The sequence below is a fragment of the Oncorhynchus nerka genome, linkage group LG27 (genome assembly GCF_034236695.1).
Source record: "Oncorhynchus nerka isolate Pitt River linkage group LG27, Oner_Uvic_2.0, whole genome shotgun sequence".
NCBI classification, from domain to species: Eukaryota; Metazoa; Chordata; class Actinopteri; order Salmoniformes; family Salmonidae; genus Oncorhynchus; species Oncorhynchus nerka.
In genome coordinates, this window is record NC_088422.1 from 12,431,774 (window position 1) to 12,456,519 (window position 24,746).

At 45.2% G+C, this 24,746-nt stretch overlaps 1 protein-coding gene across 1 annotated transcript in view; it reads right to left on the bottom strand.

Moving 5' to 3' along the window:
- Positions 1-24,746, bottom strand: part of stpg2 (sperm-tail PG-rich repeat containing 2) — an 85,186-nt gene that overhangs the window by 32,565 nt on the left and 27,875 nt on the right. The window contains exons 8-10 of the mRNA XM_065011391.1: positions 17,481-17,640; positions 16,838-16,995; positions 16,568-16,660 (exon numbers count right to left, since the gene is read on the bottom strand). Coding sequence (XP_064867463.1) covers positions 16,568-16,660; positions 16,838-16,995; positions 17,481-17,640 — 411 coding nt within the window. The remainder of the gene's footprint in view (positions 1-16,567; positions 16,661-16,837; positions 16,996-17,480; positions 17,641-24,746) is intronic.

Genomic DNA, 24,746 nt, shown 5'->3' on the forward strand with positions numbered 1-24,746 from the left:
AGCAAGTCTAAGAAGCAGTAGATCTGTTCTATGTGCGCTATTTCTATTCTTCCCGTTCTTAAGTTTTGTTTTTGCATCTTTTACTTACGGTTTCAGCTTCAAACAGCTGAAAATACTATATTTTTGGTGCTGGAAAAAATATTTCACAGCAGTTTAGATGATACAATGACTCTCTACACTGCTTGTTTTGTCACATGAACTGAAATTAGGGAAACTAATAGAATTTTAGCAACCACAAAATGGCGGAGCTATTTCCGCATATTGCTCCTTTAAATGAATTACTAAACTTCATTTGAAGCTTTATCATAATAATTTATAAAAACGATCTGTCAGTTGGACCGGGCAAAGAGTTTTCAAACATGTTTTGTTGTATACTAGCCACCAAGCAATGTTATGAAGTTGGCATTAGCTAGTCAGCTAGATAGGTTCCCAATCTCTCAACTTCCTAACTAGCTACCAAGCCATTTCAAGCTAGAGTAGCTTGTCTAACTATCTCAGCTGCCTGCTGACAAGGTTGATAGACTTTAGAAAATACTCCAACGTATTTCATTATTGGGTTATAATACTATATAACAGTGTGACAGTTGTACTAATCTAAGGTAGGGAAAAGGTTCTTAAAGAATCAATGTGATTCATTAATTCAAATGACAATAGAACAGGGAAAGAAGTATGCGTAGATAACCTATTTCGAACAATATACATAGTTGAAGTGTACCTATGATGAAAATTACAGGTCTCTCTCATCTTTTAAGTGGGAGAACTTGCACAATTGATGGCTGACTAAATACTTTTTTGCCCCACTGTACATATACAATGATTATGACTCTAGACTGCAGGAAAAAGCTGTTTCAGGTTGTTGAAAAATGCTAACCCCCCCCCCCCCCCCCAAACCCCCCACCGTGCACGATTTGAATGAAACTTCCAGATGGAGAAACGGGTGCATTCTGTCTAAAGGACAAGGAATTGTCCCTAAGGTAAGCATGCTGAGATGGACGCAGGTGCCTCTCAGGACGAACTGTTGCCTCGAGCACTGGCAGCATGTAGGCAGCGTGTTGCTTTTGTTTTACAAGTTGAATACTTCAAGACTATAATGTGTGCAAGGACACACACACACACACACACACACACACACACACACACACTGTAGAGTAAGCATAGGCAAACATGCACACAATCTCTCTCTCTCTCTCTCTCTCTCTCTCTAATACCCTCTCTTTCTCAATTCAATTCAAGGGGCTTTATTGGCATGGGAAACATGTGTTAACATTGCCAAAGCAGGTGAGGTAGATAATATACAAAAGTGAAATAAACAATAAAAATTAACAGTAAACATTACACATACAGAAGTGTCAACACAATAAAGACATTACAAATGTCATATTATATATATATATATATATTTTTTAAATATATATATATACAGTGGGGCAAAAAAGTATTTAGTCAGCCACCAATTGTGCAAGTTCTCCAACTTAAAAAGATGAGAGAGGCCTGTAATTTTCATTATAGGTACACTTCAACTATGACAGAAATCACATTGTAGGATTTTTAATGAATTTATTTGCAAATTATGGTGGAAAATAAGTATTTGGTCAATAACAAAAGTATCTCAATACTTTGTTATATACCCTTTGTTGGCAATGACAGACGTCAAACGTTTTCTGTAGGTCTAAATACTTATTTTCCACCATCATTTTTATGTTAACTCTCTCTCATACCCACTCTCTCTCTCTCTCTCATACCCACTCTCTCTCTCTCTAATACCCACTCTCTCTCATACCCTCTCTCTCTCTCTCTCTCATACCCACTCACTCTCTCTCTCATACCCCCTCTCTCTCTCTCGCTAATACCCACTCTCTCTCTCTCTCTAATAACCACTCTCTCTCTCTCTAATACTCACTCTCTCTCATACCCTCTCTCTCTCTCTCTCTCTCTCTCTCTCTCTCATACCCTCTCTAATACCCACTCTCTCTCTCTCTCTCTCTCTCATACCCTCTCTTTCTCTCTCTCTCTTATAGCCTCTTTCTCTCTCTCTCTCATACCCTCTCTTTCTCTCTCTCTCATACCCACTCTCTCTCTTAATACCCCCCTCTCTCTCTCTCTCATACCCACTCTCCCTCTCTCTCTCATACCCTCTCTCTCTCTAATACCCCTATCCCTCTCTCATACCCTCTCTCTCTCTCTCTCTAATACCCTCTCTCTCTCTCTCATACCCACTCTCTCTCCTTTCTCTCATACCCACTCTCTCTCATACCCACTCTCTCTCTCTCTCTCTCTCTCTCTCATACCCACTCTCTCTCTCTCTCTCATACCCACTCTCTCTCTCTCTCTCATGCCTCTCTCTCTCTCTCTCTCTCTCATACCCACTCTCTCTCTCATACCCCTCTCTCTAATACCCTCTCTCATTTCTCTCATACCCACTCTCTCTCTCTCTCTCTCATACCCACTCTCTCTCTCTCTCTCTCATACCCACTCTCTCTCTCTCTCTCATGCCCTCTCTCTCTCTCTCTCTCTCTCTCTCTCTCTCTCATACCCACTCTCTCTCTCAAACCCACTCTCTCTAATACCCTCTCTCTCATTTCTCTCATACCCACTCTCTCTCTCTCTCATACCCACTCTCTCTCTCTCTCTCTCATACCCACTCTCTCTCTCTCTCTCATGCCCTCTCTCTCTCTCTCTCTCTCTCTCTCTCATACCCACTCTCTCTCTCATATCCACTCTCTCTAATACCCTCTCTCTCATTTCTCTCATACCCACATGTGATTTCTCTCATACCCACATGTGATTTCTCTCATACCCACATGTGATCTCTCTCTCTCTATCTCTCTCTCTCTCATACCCACTCTCTCTCTCTCTCTCTGTGTGTGGCAAAGTGCATCATTTCTTCTGTGGTGGATCTGCGATTGCTCGTTTTGCTTCTCTGCACGACGGTAATTAAATCGATGCAACTCTTGTTCAATAAATGTATGTTTAGCAAGACTTGTAATTATTTCCGTCCACTCTAATTGAATAGATTACGTGCTCACGGGCCTGTTGCAGGGGACAGAGAACAAATGATTTTTACATTCCCTGTCATCACCACAGCGTTGATATACTTAACCTTGACATAGTCAGTACCTATTAGTAGCTGGCCCGTGTTCTCGTCCTATTCTGTCTCTTTCCATAACAACGCTTAGATTGACAAGAAACGTACGTTTTGTTCCTTCCTCGTATGCATAACGGATATTACAGTTTTAGCAGCCGTGGTTTGACCAACAGGGAGGATATTCTCAGCTGGTTACTTTGGGGGGTGGCTGGTAGAAATGTGTATTGCTGCGAGGTACAGCTCTCTGTCATATACCCGCAGTTCCAGATTGTACACGGCTACACAACAGCAGAATGATATTGGCAATCACTGCTCAGTGCTCAAACACAATGCTTTCTTCTCCGGGTGGGGTGAGGGAAGAAATATCACGGATCTATAGATGTAAAGAATTCTGCCCAAGGGCAAGCATCAGCCATAAATGAAATTGGACTATCCCTCTGGCTAGTCCCTAACCTCTGTGTCTGGGGGTCAGAGCCATTATCTACAGGGTGCTTCATTCATTTGAGCCCAGTTGCTTCTTATAATTTCTGATCCCATCATTTCTGTCATTTCTCCAATAAGAAAAGAGATACATCTCTAATGACACCCTATTCCCTATACAATGCACTGCTATTGACCAGAGCCCATATAGGACTTTTGGATGATGATCGAAAGAAGAAGAATACAGAATACAAAAGGGACAGTCCTTCTGAATTGCGTTATCGAAAAAGGATTATACAGAAAGTGGGAAAAACACTGACCTGTTTTTCTGTTATGCAGCAGCGCACGGATCTCCATTTTACACAAAGCACAGTCGAACCGTCTTGCAAAAAAAAATAAAAAAATAATGTTTGACCTCTTTTGAATTCAAGCTTAAGAAGTACAGAGGAAAGGGATAGTAAGAGATGAGGTTTTTCTCTTTTTTGTTCTCCCCACATCACATAGTCCCTTCTTTGATAGAAGCGGCCTGATTATACACTGATTAGACACTTTTAATATCCATCGCTGTGGGATACAGGGGGAAGGAGAGCCGCAGCACGGCGCTAACTGCTACGGCGTCTCGGGGTTTTTCATTAACTGCCCATAAAGGAGGCCCAGCATGGCGTTATTACAACTCTCTCAGATCCAGCTCCACACAGGAATCTGTTCAGACCCACCATGTGTGTGTGTGTGTGTGTCTGCGTGTATGTGTGTGTCTGCGTGTGTGTGTGTGTCTGCGTGTGTGTGTGTGTGTGTGTGTGTCTGCGTGTGTGTGTCTGCGTGTGTGTGTCTGCGTGTGTGTGTGTGTGTGTGTGTGTGTGTGTGTGTGTGTCTGCGTGTGTGTGTGTGTGTGTGTGTGTGTGTGTGTGTGTGTGTGTGTGTGTGTGTGTGTGTGTGTGTGTGTGTGTGTGTGTGTGTGTGTGTGTGTGTGTGTGTGGGAGAAAACAGCAGGGAGGCAGGGGGACAGAAATGGTAAACAGGAAAAATACCCAGTCTCATCAATAATCACGGATGTTCTCTGACAAGGGGAAAGAAATAGTCATCGAATCAAATCCTCCTTCATTTGACTTCATTGTCAAACACCGTTGTTTGATGGAATATTAAATGTTTTTAGTCCCCAAACTAATGGCGCCGTGGTGTAGGATGACTGTTGATGTGTGACCGTCTGGGTGATGTCTTTATTCAGAAGATGAGTTGTCATTTAGGGACAGTTGTTTGGGTTGCTTTTGTTGAGCTTTTTCTTTGACCAGTGTTTCCAGCATTATCCACTAGGTTTACTGCAGGTAGAAAATAGTAGGAAATGTTCTTTAACTGACACAAGCTGTCTCCAATCAGTCAAACCAATCAATGTCTGGTTGTGCGTGAGTGTTTGATGCGGTATCAACCTAAGCCAGAGAAGGCGTAGCTCTGTGAATCTTAATCACACAAAGCCGATTATTTTGCAGGGAATACAATTTGTATATCAGTGAATCTACACCTCACTTAGCTCAAGCTGATCCTCTCCAACGGACTCTGAAGTTGTAGCTAAAATGTCTTCAATTTGGGACAGTTTAAGAGGAGAATCAATGAAACCAACCATGGAAGGATATTGTAGCTCAAACCCAGGTCCAGTGACTGTCAAGCCAACACATTAACCATCGGGGGGTAGCCCCAACCGGGACTCAAACCCAGGTCCAGTGACTGTCAAGCCAACACATTAACCATCAGGGGGTAGCCCCAACCGGGACTCAAACCCAGGTCCAGTGACTATCAAGCCAACACATTAACCATCGGGGGGTAGCCCCAACCGGGACTCAAACCCAGGTCCAGTGACTGTCAAGCCAACACCTTAACCATCGGGGGGTAGCCCCAACCGGGACTCAAACCCAGGTCCAGTGACTGTCAAGCCAACGCCTTAACCATCGGGGGGTAGCCCCAACCGGGACTCAAACCCAGGTCCAGTGACTGTCAAGCCAACGCCTTAACCATCGGGGGGTAGCCCCAACCGGGACTCAAACCCAGGTCCAGTGACTGTCAAGCCAACACCTTAACCATCGGGGGGTAGCCCCAACCGGGACTCAAACCCAGGTCCAGTGACTGTCAAGCCAACACCTTAACCATCGGGGCGTAGCCCCAACCGGGACTTAAACCCGTGTCCAGTGACTGTCAAGCCAACACCTTAACGCCAAGAGGTCCGAACCTCTTGACGAGCTCACTGGGTGCTGGTTTAAATCAAATCAAATGTATCTATATAGCCCTTCTTACATCAGCTAATATCTCAAAGTGCTGTACAGAAACCCAGCCTAAAACCCCAAACAGCAAGCAATGCAGGTGTAGAAGCACGGTTTAAGGCTGTTACACTGCACTAACCCTTTCCCTGGCGTAATTGTTTTTAATTGAACCTTTATTTAACTAGGCAAGTCAGTTAAGAACAAATTCTTATTTACAATGACAGCCTAGGAACAGTGGGTTAACTGCCTTGTTCAGGTGCAGAACGACAGATTTTTACCTTGTCAGCTCAGGGATACGATCTAGCAACCTCTCAGTTACGGGCCCAACGTTCTAACCACTAGGCTACCTGCCTCCCCTGGTAAAGGCCTTGGCTTGACAGTCACTGGACCAGGGTTTGCGTCCCGGTTGGGGCTGTACTCATTTGTGGATGTCCATCACTCATTTCATTTGATATGTTACGAATTACAATTCGTATTATACATTACAAAAAAATCCAAAACATACAATATTTCACAAATATGGAAAAGTACAATATGTTAAGAATTTGCAAAATGTATGATATGTTACAAATTCTAGCTAGGTGGCTAGCATTAGCTAGGCTAGGGGTTAGGGTTAGGGTAACCATCTGTCTTATATAACCATACCAAACATAACATACTAATCTGAGTATCCCGGATTTATGTTTACTATGTTACGGCTAGTCTATGAGACCAGGCTGATAAAACGGTAAGCAAACATGTTGAATTTGGACATATGTGGAAATGTGCCTTACTGCCTTTTGAATTCTGTGTAATGTCATCAAGGAAGCATCATGCAAAATATATTGGCACACCAAATAAATTGGAACGTGCTGTCACCTGCTTTAATAGTAAACCTTGAGGTGGTACCACCCAGCACATCTAGAAGGGAGTGGATTTCATACCGTACTCCTTCCTTGAGGTGGTACCACCCAGCACATCTAGAAGGGAGTGGATTTCATACCGTACTCCTTCCTTGAGGTGGTACCACCCAGCACATCTAGAAGGGAGTGGATTTCATACCGTACTCCTCACCTGAGATGGTACCACCCAGCACATCTAGAAGGGAGTGGATTTCATACCGTACTCCTCACCTGAGATGGTACCACCCAGCACATCTAGAAGGGAGTGGATTTCATACCGTACTCCTTCCTTGAGGTGGTATCACCCAGCACATCTAGAAGGGAGTGGATTTCATACCGTACTCCTTCCTTGAGGTGGTACCACCCAGCACATCTAGAAGGGAGTGGATTTCATACCGTACTCCTCACCTGAGATGGTACCACCCAGCACATCTAGAAGGGAGTGGATTTCATACCGTACTCCTCACCTGAGATGGTACCACCCAGCACATCTAGAAGGGAGTGGATTTCATACCGTACTCCTTCCTTGAGATGGTATCACCCAACACATCTAGAAGGGAGTGGATTTCATACCGTACTCCTTCCTTGAGGTGGTACCACCCAGCACATCTAGAAGGGAGTGGATTTCATACCATACTCCTTCCTTGAGGTGGTACCACCCAGCACATCTAGAAGGGAGTGGATTTCATACCGTACTCCTTCCTTGAGGTGGTACCACCCAGCACATCTAGAAGGGAGTGGATTTCATACCGTACTCCTTCCTTGAGGTGGTACCACCCAGCACATCTAGAAGGGAGTGGATTTCATACCGTACTCCTTCCTTGAGGTGGTACCACCCAGCACATCTAGAAGGGAGTGGATTTCATACCGTACTCCTTCCTTGAGGTGGTACCACCCAGCACATCTAGAAGGGAGTGGATTTCATACGTACTCCTTCCTTGAGGTGGTACCACCCAGCACATCTAGAAGGAGTGGATTTCATACCGTACTCCTTCCTTGAGGTGGTACCACCCAGCACATCTAGAAGGGAGTGGATTTCATACCGTACTCCTCACCTGAGATGGTACCACCCAGCACATCTAGAAGGGAGTGGATTTCATACCGTACTCCTTCCTTGAGGTGGTACCACCCAGCACATCTAGAAGGGAGTGGATTTCATACCGTACTCCTTCCTTGAGATGGTATCACCCAACACATCTAGAAGGGAGTGGATTTCATACCGTACTCCTTCCTTGAGGTGGTACCACCCAGCACATCTAGAAGGGAGTGGATTTCATACCGTACTCCTCACCTGAGATGGTACCACCCAGCACATCTAGAAGGGAGTGGATTTCATACCGTACTCCTCACCTGAGATGGTACCACCCAGCACATCTAGAAGGGAGTGGATTTCATACCGTACTCCTTCCTTGAGATGGTATCACCCAACACATCTAGAAGGGAGTGGATTTCATACCGTACTCCTTCCTTGAGGTGGTACCACCCAGCACATCTAGAAGGGAGTGGATTTCATACCGTACTCCTTCCTTGAGGTGGTACCACCCAGCACATCTAGAAGGGAGTGGATTTCATACCGTACTCCTTCCTTGAGGTGGTACCACCCAGCACATCTAGAAGGGAGTGGATTTCATACCGTACTCCTCACCTGAGATGGTACCACCCAGCACATCTAGAAGGGAGTGGATTTCATACCGTACTCCTCACCTGAGATGGTACCACCCAGCACATCTAGAAGGCAGTGGATTTCATACCGTACTCCTCACCTGAGATGGTACCACCCAGCACATCTAGAAGGGAGTGGATTTCATACCGTACTTCTCACCTGAGATGGTACCACCCAGCACATCTAGAAGGCAGTGGATTTCATACCGTACTCCTCACCTGAGATGGTACCACCCAGCACATCTAGAAGGCAGTGGATTTCATACCGTACTCCTCACCTGAGATGGTACCACCCAGCACATCTAGAAGGGAGTGGATTTCATACCGTACTCCTCACCTGAGAAGACGTAAAGGAACCTTCTCAAGGTGCCTCTACATCACGATTTCAACAGTAGAGTTGAACTGCTAGGGGGAAAGAGATGTACTTCTAAAATACCAAAACACAGTGCAATCTGAAATTATTCAGACCCCTTCACTTTTTACAGATCTTGTTACGTTACAGCCTTATTCTAAAATGGATTAAATTAAAATGCTTTCCTCAATCTTCAAACAATACACCACAATGACAAATCAAAAGCAGATTTTTTTTTAATTTTAGCTAATTTTGTAAAGATTTAAAAGAATGAAAGAACTACCTTATCTACATAAGTTCAGACCCTTTGCTATGAGAATCGAAATTGATCTCAGGTGCATCCTATTTCCATTGATCATCCTTGAGATGTCTCTTATAACTTGATTGGTTTCCACCTGTGGTAAATTCAACTGATTGGACATGATTTGGAAAGGCACACACCTGTCTATATAAGGTCCCACCGTTGACAGTGCACCTCTGAGCAAAAAAACAAGCCATGAGGTCGAAGGAATTGTCTGTAGAGCTCCGAGACAGGATTGTGTCGAAGCACAGATCTGGGTCCCCAAGGTCCCCATTGAAGGCCCCAAGAACACAGTGGCCCTATCATTCTTAAATGGAATAAGTTTTGAACCACCAAATCTCCTCCTAGAGCTGGCCGCCAGGCCAAACTGAGCAATCAGGGGACAAGGGCCTTGGTCAGGGAGGTGACCAAGAATCCGATGGTGACTCTGACAGAGCTCCAGAGTTCCTCTGTGGAGATGGGAGAATCTTCCAGAAGGACAACCATCTCTGCAGCACTCCACCAATCAGGCCTTTATGGCAGAGTGGCCAGGTGGAAGCCACTCATCAGTAAAAGGCACGTGACAGTCTGGACTTTGCCAAAAGGCACCTAAGGGACTCTCAGATCATGAGAAACAAGATTATTTTGTCTAATGAAACCAAGATAGAACTTTTGGCCTGAATGCCAAGCATCACATCTGGAGGAAACCTGGCACCATCCCGACGGTGAAGCAGGGTGGAGGCAGCATCATGGTGTGGGATGTTTTTCAGCGACAGGGACTGGGAGACTAGTCCGGATCGAGGAAAAGATGAACGGAGCAAAGTATAGAGAGATCTTGATTAAAACCTGCTCCAGAGCGCTCAGGACCTCAGAGCCCAGACTTGAACCTGTTTGAACGTCTCTGGAGAGACCTGAAAATAGCTGTGCAGTGACGCTCCCCACCCAACCTGACAGAGCTTGAGAGGATCTGCAGAGAAGAATGGGAGGAACTCCCCAGATACAGGTGTGCCAAGCTTGTAGCATCATACCCAAGAAGACTCGAGGCTGTAATCGCTGCCAAAGGTGTTATTACATAGTACTGAGTAAAGGGTCTGAAAATGTATGTAAATGTGATATTTCAACAAACAAAAAACATTTTTGCTTTGTCATTATGGGGTGCTGTGTGTAGATTTTTATACATTTAAGAATAAGGCTGTAACGTAACAAAATATGGAAAAAGTGAAGGGGTCTGAATACTTTTCAGAATCCACTGTATATAACTTTTGCAACGACCTGTCAAAATGAATGTCACTCTTGAAAAACTCACGTACAACCAGACATTGATTGATAGATAGATTGACTGATTGGAGACAGCTTGTGTCAATTAAAGAACATTTCTTACTATTTTCTACCTGCAGCAAACCTAGTGGATAATGCTGGAAACACCGGTCAAAGAAAACTCCATATCAAACAATCAAAACAACAGGCCCTAGTCATACCGTAGAGGCTCCTCAGACAAGGAAGGGGAGGACCATCCTCCTCAGTGAATTTAATAACAGGGCTCCGAGCAGCCGAGCGGAAATGGAGGAAAACTCGCCTCCCTGTGGACCTGGCATCCTTTCACTCCCTCTTCTCTACATTTTCCTCTTCTGTCGCTGCTGCTAAAGCCACTTTCTACCACTCTAAATTCCAAGCATCTGCCTCTAACCCTAGGAAGCTCTTTGCCACCTTCTCCTCCCTCCTGAATCCTCCTCCACCCCCCCCCTCCTCCCTCTCTGCAGATGACTTCGTCAACCATTTTGAAAAGAAGGTCGACGACATCCGATCCTTGTTTGCTAAGTCAAACGACACCGCTGGTTCTGCTCACACTGCCCTACCCTGTGCTCTGACCTCTTTCTCCCCTCTCTCTCCAGATGAAATCTCGCGTCTTGTGACGGCCGGCCGCCCAACAACCTGCCCGCTTGACCCTATCCCCTCCTCTCTTCTCCAGACCATTTCCGGAGACCTTCTCCCTTACCTCACCTCGCTCATCAACTCATCCCTGACCGCTGGCTACGTCCCTTCCGTCTTCAAGAGAGCGAGAGTTGCACCCCTTCTGAAAAAACCTACACTCGATCCCTCCGATGTCAACAACTACAGACCAGTATCCCTTCTTTCTTTTCTCTCCAAAACTCTTGAACGTGCCGTCCTTGGCCAGCTCTCCCGCTATCTCTCTCAGAATGACCTTCTTGATCCAAATCAGTCAGGTTTCAAGACTAGTCATTCAACTGAGACTGCTCTTCTCTGTATCACGGAGGCGCTCCGCACTGCTAAAGCTAACTCTCTCTCCTCTGCTCTCATCCTTCTAGACCTATCGGCTGCCTTCGATACTGTGAACCATCAGATCCTCCTCTCCACCCTCTCCGAGTTGGGCATCTCCGGCGCGACCCACGCTTGGATTGCGTCCTACCTGACAGGTCGCTCCTACCAGGTGGCGTGGCGAGAATCCGTCTCCTCACCACGTGCTCTCACCACTGGTGTCCCCCAGGGCTCTGTTCTAGGCCCTCTCCTATTCTCGCTATACACCAAGTCACTTGGCTCTGTCATAACCTCACATGGTCTCTCCTATCATTGCTATGCAGACGACACACAATTAATCTTCTCCTTTCCCCCTTCTGATGACCAGGTGGCGAATCGCATCTCTGCATGTCTGGCAGACATATCAGTGTGGATGACGGATCACCACCTCAAGCTGAACCTCGGCAAGACGGAGCTGCTCTTCCTCCCGGGGAAGGACTGCCCGTTCCATGATCTCGCCATCACGGTTGACAACTCCACTGTGTCCTCCTCCCAGAGCGCTAAGAACCTTGGCGTGATCCTGGACAACACCCTGTCGTTCTCAACTAACATCAAGGCGGTGGCCCGTTCCTGTAGGTTCATGCTCTACAACATCCGCAGAGTACGACCCTGCCTCACACAGGAAGCGGCGCAGGTCCTAATCCAGGCACTTGTCATCTCCCGTCTGGATTACTGCAACTCGCTGTTGGCTGGGCTCCCTGCCTGTGCCATTAAACCCCTACAACTCATCCAGAACGCCGCAGCCCGTCTGGTGTTCAACCTTCCCAAGTTCTCTCACGTCACCCCGCTCCTCCGCTCTCTCCACTGGCTTCCAGTTGAAGCTTGCATCCGCTACAAGACCATGGTGCTTGCCTACGGAGCTGTGAGGGGAACGGCACCTCAGTACCTCCAGGCTCTGATCAGGCCCTACACCCAAACAAGGGCACTGCGTTCATCCACCTCTGGCCTGCTCGCCTCCCTACCACTGAGGAAGTACAGTTCCCGCTCAGCCCAGTCAAAACTGTTCGCTGCTCTGGCCCCCCAATGGTGGAACAAACTCCCTCACGACGCCAGGACAGCGGAGTCAATCACCACCTTCCGGAGACACCTGAAACCCCACCTCTTTAAGGAATACCTAGGATAGGATAAAGTAATCCTTCTCACCCCCCTTAAAAGATTTAGATGCACTATTGTAAAGTGGCTGCTCCACTGGATGTCATAAGGTGAATGCACCAATTTGTAAGTCGCTCTGGATAAGAGCGTCTGCTAAATGACTTAAATGTAAATGTAAATGTAATAAAAAATGTAATTGTATAACATTTAAAAAGTTATCATTTTTAGATAAAACTATACTAAATATAATCATATGTCACCAAATAACTGTAGAGTAGCACCATGGTGTAGCCGGAGCACAGCTAGCTTCGGTCCTCCTCTGGGTACATTGACTTCAATACAAAACCTAGGAGGCTCATGGTTCTCACCCCCTTCCATAGACTTACACAGTAATTATCACAACTTCCAGAGGATGTCCTCCAGCCTATAAGAGTTAATGCAGCATGACTGACATGTTTTCCACCCAATCAAAGGATCAGAGAATGAATCTAGTACTAGCTAGCTAACACTGTAGTGTATAAAATATGGTGAGTAGTTGACTCAAAGAGAGAGAAAGACAATAGTTGAACAGTTTTGAACTAATTAATTTCTTCTAAAATGAAGAAGAAGCAACAGAGAAATAGAGAGAGATTGTCATTTTTTTCCACTTTCAGTTTCACTTACTTAGCTAGCAAATGCAGCTAGTTTAGTCTACTGAAACACCCTGCTCAAACAGAGGGATGCTATGTTAGCTAGCTGGCTATAACAAGGGGATGCTATGTTAGCTAGCTGGCTATAACAGAGGGATGCTATGTTAGCTAGCTGGCTATAACAGAGGGATGCTATGTTAGCTAGCTGGCTATAACAAGGGGATGCTATGTTAGCTAGCTGGCTATAACAGAGGGATGCTATGTTAGCTAGCTGGCTATAACAGAGGGATTCTATGGGATTCTATGTTAGCTAGCTGGCTATAACAGAGGGATGCTATGTTAGCTAGCTGGCTATAACAGAGGGATGCTATGTTAGCTAGCTGGCTATAACAGAGGGATGCTATGTTAGCTAGCTGGCTATAACAGAGGGATGCTATGTTAGCTAGCTGGCTATGACTTTTCAACACAACCCTGTAATTCTTCCAAGTCAAGGTACGTTTTTGGTATTACTAATTCATTGCCGTGGGGCCCGCCGATGTAACTGCTTACTGACTGTACACTAACATTACTGCATGATTGTAGCGGGTTTACTATTAGCTATGCTGAATATGACGTAACTTTAGCTAATATGGTGACAACGATGTAGGCTGTTTGTAGTGGTTTTTTCGCCTGGTCACATACAGCTGATGTGTTGTACATTGAATTCCACAAGCGTAGGGAAGAGAAGGAATACAACGTGGCTGTTATGAGAGTGAACTGTGTTTACGTGTGATCAGGGGTGTATTCATCCCACCGATTCTGTTGAAAAACATTTCTTAAATGGAAACAAACAAAACAAAACGGGGATAAACATACCTGAATTTGTCCAATAGAAACTCTCGTTTGCAACTGTTGGACTATTGATTACACCCTAGATCAGCTAGATTCAGGCAAGAGTGTGCAAGGTGGTATTGAATGTCTGTCACCTCAAATTTGTCTCTCCACCTGTGTGTACATACCTTGTAAACTTTCATTCGTAGGCTAGTTTGTAGCAACCTCATAATAGTATTGGGAAAATTATAGTATCATGTAGTCGCCTAAACCTATCGCTGTTACATTGAACTGGGTGAATGGAATATTAATGACAGTCATCCAATATGCTGTAATAGAAATAAGGCCATGCTCAAAAAAATAAAAAATCGTACTCCCTCCTCTTACACCTTCCACCATTCACCAATTGACCAAGCTCAAAATGCCCCTGACTGACACACCTTCCTTCATATTATTCACCCCCACAGCTTAAGACCTGGGTTCAAATACTATTTGAAATGATTTAAAATTCTTTATATGTGCTTGATTGAGCTTGCATTGCTTAATTACCAATAGAATAGTCCCAAAAAGGAAACCCCGCCCATGTAGCACTCCAGAGAAGCTGGAAAATTTTCAAAGTATTTGAAAAGTTTTCAAATAGTATTGGATCCAGTTCCGTACATCTTAGATTTTGGCTTTGTGATGATATGCCTACTTCTGACTCTTGTCTCGACCTAGAAACCCAACAAACTACACGACAAGCGTTCCTATCAAACTACAAACGGCCCCAAAACACTCTGCCTCTGTCAGTGCACTTCAGTACCATTAGACCCCCCAGTAAGGCTGCTATGTAAATGAAGGCATCACAAGTAGCATCCTAGTGTCTGGTCAAAAGTAGTGCACTACACAGGGAATAGGGTGCCATAGGGCTCTGGTCTAAAATAGTACACTACACAGGGAATAGGGTGCCATAGGGCTCTGGTCTAAAATAGTGCACTACACATGGAATAGGGTGCCATAGGGCTCTGGTCTAAAGTAGTGCACTACACAGGGAATAGGGTGCCATAGGGCTCTGGTCTAAAATAGTGCACTACACAGGGAATAGGGTGCCATAGGGCTCTGGTCTAAAATAGTGCACTACACAGGGAATAGGGTGCCATAGGGCTCTGGTCTAAAATAGTGCACTACACAGGGAATAGGGTGCCATAGGGCTCTGGTCTAAAATAGTGCACTACACAGGGAATAGGGTGCCATAGGGGCTCTGGTCTAAAATAGTGCACTACATAGGGAATAGGGTGCCATAGGGCTCTGGTCTAAAGTAGTGCACTACACAGGGAAAAGGGTGCCATAGGGCTCTGGTCTAAAGTAGTGCACTACATAGGGAATAGGGTGCCATAGGGCTCTGCTCTAAAGTAGTGCACTACACAGGGAAAAGGGTGCCATAGGGCTCTGGTCTAAAATAGTGCACTACATAGGGAATAGGGTGCCATAGGGCTCTGGTCTAAAATAGTGCACTACATAGGGTATAGGGTGCCATAGGGCTCTGGTCTAAAGTAGTGCACTACACAGGGAATAGGGTGCCATAGGGCTCTGGTCTAAAATAGTGCACTACATAGGGAATAGGGTGCCATAGGGCTCTGGTCTAAAATAGTGCACTACATAGGGAATAGGGTGCCATAGGGCTCTGGTCTAAAGTAGTGCACTACACAGGGAATAGGGTGCCATAGGGCTCTGGTCTAAAGTAGTGCACTACACAGGGAAAAGGGTGCCATAGGGCTCTGGTCTAAAATAGTGCACTACACAGGGAATAGGGTGCCATAGGGCTCTGGTCTAAAATAGTGCACTACACAGGGAATAGGGCGCCATAGGGCTCTGGTCTAAAATAGTGCACTACATAGGGAATAGGGTGCCATAGGGCTCTGGTCTAAAGTAGTGCACTACACAGGGAAAAGGGTGCCATTTGAGACACACAATACAGCTGTTAAAGGTGATTAATAAGAGAGGCAACTTGCTGGGAGAGAAATTAATTACACGTCTAGTTTTATGATGGTCCGGAATTGATCAATATGGGGGGAGATGGAGACGGCGTTGTGCGTGGAATACATTGTAAGTGTTGACAGAGGGAGTAGCGTGCTCTGGCTGAGCTTCAGGACAACCTGGGACAAATGCTGCCAGCTGAGATGCACTATTTAGAGAGGACAGCTTAAACCCAGGCTTATTACTCCCACTGAACTGCTGCACACATACACACACACACACACACACACACTGACAGCAGCACAGAGCCTCAGACCTTCAGCGAATGTGTGTGTGTGTGTGTGTGTGTGTCTGCGTGTGTGTGTGTGTGTGTGTGTGTGTGTGTGTGTGTGTGTGTGTGTGTGTGTGTCGTGTGTGTGTGTGTGTGTGTGTGTGTGTGTGTGTGTGTGTGTGTGTGTGTGTGTGTGTGTGTGTGTCTGCGTGTGTGTGTGTGTAGGAGAAAACAGCAGGGAGGCAGGGGGACAGAAATGGTAAACAGGAAAAATACCCAGTCTCATTAATAATCACGGATGTTCTCTGACAATGTGTGTGTGTGTGTGTGTGTTTACAGGTTGGCCATTTATAATTGATACTTCCTTAGCAGACTAGAGAATGCCGTTCTGAAGGAAGGTGGAGTATCTATTGTGAAAGCTTTCAGACTGTATGTTGTTGATACTCTCCTTAGTTCACATGCTGACTTGATGCCTGTTCTAAACAGCTGTATCACAGCATGCATGATGAGTCCGTGCTGGTGGTGTGTGTGTGTGTGTGATGAATCAATGCCCCGTAGTCTTACTTTAGCCACCAGGGATATGGCCAGTCGTTCTGTGGCCGACTTGAATGCTGCTGTGTGCTGCTTCTTGTACAGCTCCTCTGTCTTCTTCTCCACCTAGAAACACACACACACACACACACACACACACACACACACACACACACACACACACACACACACACACGGGAGATGAGAGTTTTTGCTGAGCTCTGTAATAATCCCCATGGTTCTACCACACTACAGATCAGATCATGGGCTTGTCTTTCTAGCAGTGCTGAGAGCAAGTCCTACCTTGTACTGGCCAGGCCCAGGGACCTCTTCATTTTTGTGGAACACGAGACTGCGTTGGGCTGTCGAGCCGAAGCCTCCCTTCCTGGTACTCTCTAGGTAAGCCTTTTTTATGCTGTCCTGGGCCAGGCCATATTCAAACATATTATAGGCACCAGGACCTGAGGTGGGAGCAGAGCATTAACACAGGCGGGGGTGGGGACTGTGTTGATGTGTGTGTGTGTAAATGGATAAATGTGGGGGAATGACTGTTCGATTACCCAGCATCCTACCTTGATACATTAAATCTCTCCCTGTACACACACTAACACTACAATACATAAAAGCTCTACTTCACACGGACTGACGTTTCAGTCATCACTGAAACTACCTTCAGCCATCTATCTATGCCGGGCATTTATGCACTTGTCAAATGGCAGTATTTCCAGATGATGTACTGCCACCGTGTATCAGCCATAAAACATCTGCCCGGCCGTTAAGTACATAAACACACACTGGGTCAGCAATGTGAGTAACGGGGAGTGTTTGAGAGGTGTGGGGGAGATAGAGTGTGTTGTGGATATATATTATACACAAACACACACACACACACACAGACACACACACACACACACACACACACACACACACACACAGACACACACACCTGGAGTGGACTGTCTCCGGCTGTCAGGGAGGAACCGAACAGCAGTCAGACCAAATGGATTTCTCTGCATTCCAGTGGTCTTCTTGAGGATCTCCAGAGCACAGCGCGGGTCATTGTACATACCTACAGGAGGAGCCATTTCCTTCACAGGACTGAACCGCTGAGAGGGAGGGACAGACAGATAGACATGTCATCCACTCACAATGCTGCTATCCTGGGTATCGGTATGTTTCAGATTTCTTCATGTTTGGCATGAAAAGGAGTGGCATGATGGCACAAACAGACGGGTGCCCTGTCTACAATGCTCCCTGCATTATCTGCTATCTACCGTAGCTACACGCCTGTCTACAATGCTCCCTGCATTATCTGCTATCTACCGTAGCTACACACCTGTCTACAATGCTCCCTGCATTATCTGCTATCTACCGTAGCTACACACCTGTCTACAATGCTCCCTGCATTATCTGCTATCTACCGTAGCTACACACCTGTCTACAATGCTCCCTGCAATATCTGCTATCTACCGTAGCTACACACCTGTCTACAATGCTCCCTGCATTATCTGCTATCTACCGTAGCTACACACCTGTCTACAATGCTCCCTGCATTATCTGCTATCTACCGTAGCTACACACCTGTCTACAATGCTCCCTGCATTATCTGCTATCTACCGTAGCTACACACCTGACTACAATGCTCCCTGCATTATCTGCTATCTACCGTAGCTACACGCCTGTCTACAATGCTCCCTGCATTATCTGCTATCTACCGTAGCTACACGCCTGTCTACAATGCTCCCTGCATTATCTGCTATCTACCGTAGCTACACGCCTGTCTACAATGCTCCCTGCATTATCTGCTATCTACCGTAGCTACACGCCTGTCTACAATGCTCCCTGCATTATCTGCTATCTACCGTAGCTACACGCCTGTCTACAATGCTCACTGCATTATCTGCTATCTACCGTAGCTACACGCCTGTCTACAATGCTCTCTGCATTATCTGCTATCTACCGTAGCTACACGCCTGTCTACAATGCTCCCTGCATTATCTGCTATCTACCGTAGCTACACGCCTGTCTACAATGCCCCCTGCATTATCTGCTATCTACCGTAGCTACACGCCTGTCTACAATGCTCCCTGCATTATCTGCTATCTACCGTAGCTACACGCCTGTCTACAATGCTCCCTGCATTATCTGCTATCTACCGTAGCTACACGCCTGTCTACAATGCTCCCTGCATTATCTGCTATCTACCGTAGCTACACGCCTGTCTACAATGCTCCCTGCATTATCTGCTATCTACCGTAGCTACACGCCTGTCTACAATGCTCCCTGCATTATCTGCTATCTACCGTAGCTACACGCCTGTATACAATGCTCTCTGCATTATCTGCTATCTACCGTAGCTACACGCCTGTCTACAATGCTCCCTGCATTATCTGCTATCTACCGTAGCTACACGCCTGTCTACAATGCTCACTGCATTATCTGCTATCTACCGTAGCTACACGCCTGTCTACAATGCTCCCTGCATTATCTGCTATCTACCGTAGCTACATGCCTGTCTACAATGCTCCCTGCATTATCTGCTATCTACCGTAGCTACACGCCTGTCTACAATGCTCCCTGCATTATCTGCTATCTACCGTAGCTACACACCTGTCTACAATGCTCCCTGCATTATCTGCTATCTACCGTAGCTACACGCCTGACTACAGATCATTATCTGCTATCTACCGTAGCTACACGCCTGACTACAGATCATTATCTGCTATCTACCGTAGCTACACGCCTGTCTACAATGCTCTCTGCATTATCTGCTATCTACCGTAGCTACACGCCTGTCTACAATGCTCCCTGCATTATCTGCTATCTACCGTAGCTACACGCCTGACTACAATGCTCCCTGCATTATCTGCTATCTACCGTAGCTACACACCTGTCTACAATGCTCCCTGCATTATCTGCTATCTACCGTAGCTACACGCCTGACTACAATGCTCCCTGCATTATCTACTATCTACCGTAGCTACACACCTGTCTACAATGCTCCCTGCATTATCTGCTATCTACCGTAGCTACACGCCTGTCTACAATGCTCCCTGCATTATCTGCTATCTACCGTAGCTACACACCTGTCTACAATGCTCACTGCATTATCTGCTATCTACCGTAGCTACACACCTGTCTACAATGCTCCCTGCATTATCTGCTATCTACCGTAGCTACACACCTGTCTACAATGCTCCCTGCATTATCTGCTATCTACCGTAGCTACACACCTGTCTACAATGCTCCCTGCATTATCTGCTATCTACCGTAGCTACACACCTGTCTACAATGCTCCCTGCATTATCTGCTATCTACCGTAGCTACACACCTGTCTACAATGCTCCCTGCATTATCTGCTATCTACCGTAGCTACACGCCTGACTACAGATCAGAATAGAAAGACGAGGAAAACAGACCAAGGGTCATGGTGAGGAAGTATGGTGAGGAAGTAACATCAGTTGTTGAGGAGGCCTTCCTCTAATGAACACTTCTACATGGCTAGCTTAGATCAGTTGTTGAGGAGGCCTTCCTCTAGCGAACACTTCTACATGGCTAGGTTAGATCAGTTGTTGAGGCCTTCCTCTAGCGAACACTTCTACATGGCTAGCTTAGATCAGTTGTTGAGGAGGCCTTCCTCTAATGAACACTTCTACATGGCTAGCTTAGATCAGTTGTTGAGGAGGCCTTCCTCTAGCGAACACTTCTACATGTCTAGGTTAGATCAGTTGTTGAGGAGGCCTTCCTCTAGCGAACACTTCTACATGGCTAGCTTAGATCAGTTGTTGAGGAGGCCTTCCTCTAATGAACACTTCTACATGGCTAGCTTAGATCAGTTGTTGAGGAGGCCTTCCTCTAATGAACACTTCTACATGGCTAGCTTAGATCAGTTGTTGAGGAGGCCTTCCTCTAATGAACACTTCTACATGGCTAGCTTAGATCAGTTGTTGAGGAGTCCTTCCTCTAGCGAACACTTCTACATGGCTAGCTTAGATCAGTTGTTGAGGAGGCCTTCCTCTAGCGAACACTTCTACATGTCTAGGTTAGATCAGTTGTTGAGGAGGCCTTCCTCTAGTGAACACTTCTACATGGCTAGCTTAGATCAGTTGTTGAGGAGGCCTTCCTCTAGTGAACACTTCTACACGGCTAGCTTAGATCAGTTGTTGAGGAGTCCTTCCTCTAGCGAACACTTCTACATGGCTAGCTTAGATCAGTAGTTGAGGAGGCCTTCCTCTAGCGAACACTTCTACATGGCTAGCTTAGATCAGTTGTTGAGGAGGCCTTCCTCTAATGAACACTTCTACATGGCTAGGTTAGATCAGTTGTTGAGGAGGCCTTCCTCTAGTGAACACTTCTACATGTCTAGCTTAGATCAGTTGTTGAGGAGTCCTTCCTCTAGCGAACACTTCTACATGGCTAGCTTAGATCAGTAGTTGAGGAGGCCTTCCTCTAGCGAACACTTCTACATGGCTAGCTTAGATCAGTTGTTGAGGAGGCCTTCCTCTAATGAACACTTCTACATGGCTAGGTTAGATCAGTTGTTGAGGAGGCCTTCCTCTAGCGAACACTTCTACATGGCTAGCTTAGATCAGTTGTTGAGGAGTCCTTCCTCTAGTGAACACTTCTACATGGCTAGCTTAGATCAGTAGTTGAGGAGGCCTTCCTCTAGCGAACACTTCTACATGGCTAGCTTAGATCAGTTGTTGAGGAGGCCTTCCTCTAATGAACACTTCTACATGGCTAGGTTAGATCAGTTGTTGAGGAGGCCTTCCTCTAGCGAACACTTCTACATGGCTAGGTTAGATCAGTTGTTGAGGAGGCCTTCCTTCCACACCAAACACTGCCGATCCATTCGTACATTCCCATTTATAGAAGGTGATAGACGGAAAGAGGGGGTTGATTATAAAGAGTGCATGTGTATAAAAAAACTATATTAATGTTTTATTGTCACATACACCAGATGGGGGGTAAGGGGGAGGGAGGGTTCAGTCAGGACACAAGCAAGGCTGAATATGCCAGATTGTATAAAGTGCTACATTAATTCATGTGGGGAAACTGAGGCTGAGGTCTACAGTACCAATACAAGGCTCCTGAGGTGAGGTGAGGTGAGGTGAGGGAGGAGAGGAGAGGAGAGGAGAGGAGAGAGAGGAGAGGAGAGGAGAGGAGAGGAGAGGAGAGGAGAGGAGAGGAGGAGAGGAGAGGAGAGGAGAGGAGAGGAGAGGAGAGGAGAGGAGAGGAGAGGAGAGATGAGAGGAGAGCAGAGGAGAGCAGAGGAGAGGAGAGATGAGAGGGTGGGCTCCAGCTGCTCCTCTCATTCCCCTTCCTTCTTCTGGATAAGAGTGTCAGATGGCGTGGGTGGCGCGGAGCCGGAGAGACGAGGATCACAGAGGCAGAGCGTCCTAGCTGAGAGACCTAGAGAGACGACTTCACAGGGCAGAGCGGTATGCTGACGCAGTGTGGGGCCAGAGAAACCAGGTCAGAGCCGCTAACTCCCGCTAACTAATCTGCACTAGCTCCCGTTAACTCACACTAACTCGCCTAACTCCCCCTTACACCTGCTCTTTAGAGTCCAGAAAGAAGACTGTCTGTCAACTCCAACCTGTCTGTCTCTCATCAGAAACTATAGAAGTGTTTTATATGCAGATGGCGCTGATTTGTACCCCAGTGGAAAGTGTATTGGGGGGATGTGTGTGTGTGTGTGTGTGTGTGTGCACGTGTGTGTGTGTGGAGGCTGAGAGAGTGTTAATTAAGACATCTGTCAGGAGTTTCTTTGAGTCTAGCTATCCACATGACGCAAAAAGAGTTCTGCTGAAATGCTGTAGCAATCTGAGCTCCTCCTAATCCAGGAATTCATCTGAGGTCTAAATCCCAAATGGCACCCTATTCCCTATATAATGCACTACTTTAGACCAGACCCTGGTCAAAATAAGTATATTTATATTTAAATGTTTAACAGGGAAGACATATTGACCTAGGTTTCTTTTCCAAATGTGCCCTGCACTATACAACATAAATACACACATTATACACATATTACACAGTATATACAGTACCAGTCAAAAGTTTGGACACACCTACTCATTCAAGGAGTTTTCCTTATTTTTACTTTTAAAAAGATATATATTGTAGAATAATAGTGAAGACATCAAAACGGGCGGCAGGTAGTCTAGTGGTTAGAGCATTGGACTTGTAACCGAAAGGTTGCAGGATCAAATCAAAGCAGGATCAAATCCCAGATCTGTCGTTCTGCTCCTGAACAAGGCAGTTAACCCACTGTTCCTCGGCCGTCATTGAAAATAAGAATTTGTTCTTAACTGACGTGCCTAGTTAAATAAATATAAATACATTAAATAAAACTATGAAATAACACATTTGGAATCATGTAGTAACCAAAAAAGTATTAAACAAATCAAAATATATTTGAGGTTCTTCAATGACAGCTTTGCATTCTCTCAAACAGCTTCATGAGTTAGTCACCTGAATCTAAAATATATTTTGATTTGTTTAACACGTTTTTGGTTCCTACATGATTCCATATGTGTTATTTCATAGTTTTGATGTCTTCACTATTATTCTACAATGTAGAAAATAGTAAGAATAAAGAAAAACCTTTGAATGAGTAGGTAGGTACACACTTTTGACTGTTACTAATTCTCATATATATTAAAATACAAAAACACAGTGATGGGAAGCACAAATAAAACATCACAAATCACCCAGAAAAAGAGTAACATTCATCCACAAATAATTCCCCAATCAATACTTTAAACTGCCCCGAACGACAACAATCAATACTTTAAACTGCCCCGAACAACACCAGAACAATCAATACTTTAAACTGCCCCGAACAGCACCAGAACAATCAATACTTTAAACTGCCCCGAACGACAACAATCAATACTTTAAACTGCCCCGAACGACAACAATCAATACTTTAAACTGCCCCGAACGACAACAATCAATACTTTAAACTGCCCCGAACAGCACCAGAACAATCAATACTTTAAACTGCCCCGAACGACAACAATCAATACTTTAAACTGCCCCGAACGACAACAATCAATACTTTAAACTGCCCCGAACAGCACCAGAACAATCAATACTTTAAACTGCCCCGAACGACAACAATCAATACTTTAAACTGCCCCAAACGGCACCAGAACAATCGATACTGTAAACTGCCCCGAACAGCACCAGAACAATCAACCGATTTAGCTAGCAATGGCAACCATGTTAGCATATTTCATACTGAGATTACTGTTCTAAAAACATGTTCTTGGGTTTAAAATAATCAATAGTGAAACTTTCAGATTAAGTTTGTGAGTGAATTAAATTGCTTTCATGATCTGTTTTCTCTCAGTGCCCTCAGTTTAAGACAAGGGTTTAGCTACGTTGGAATCAAGAAAACAATCCAATAACTTTATTTTCAAGAATGTAATTTCCTCTTAACTTTTTGCTTAAGGACAAACATAAGAAATAACGCAAGAACATGTCCCATAACCTTTTTGAAGAATAGCAACTTTGCTTAACTTTCTTCATAAGTCTATAGTTAAGGGGGAAAAATGGCAATTAAGAAGACGTTTCTTCTTAAGAAGGTTTTGTGAATCTGGGCCCAGATTCCAAAATCGACTGCTGTGGTACATCTTTATGCACGTCAAGAAATTCAGACTTAACCTCATCAATCACGCTGGTCTGAGTTCTGTCACTAAGATAATCATGAAACCATGAACAGTCGTCAGAGCTCAAGCCTATCGAGGACAAATTAGTCAATAAAATAGCGTGAGTTTCAAGAGTTTTGACTGGTCCACAAACAAAACAGCACATTTCATTTTAGTGTGTAAAGCTTTGACAAGATCATTAACTACTAAAGTGGTAGCTGTAATAGTGCTATGTCCAGGACTAAACCCTGATTGGTTTACATTCTAAATACATTTCTCAGATAAAAAAAAAGAGCAAAGTTGTACATTTACCAAGGATTCTAGAATCTTAGCTAGACAAAGAAGCCTTGAAATGGGCCGATAATGATTAAGATCTCTACTATCCCCGTCCTTATGAAGTGGCAGCACAAGAGCTGATTTACATACTTTAGGAATATTTCCTGATAACAATGATAAATAACTCATGTGGGTTATTGAGCCAACAATGATGGGCTCTGCACACTTAAGAAGACCAGGATCCAATTCTTGTTGTTTATTGCTAGCAAAGCATCCAG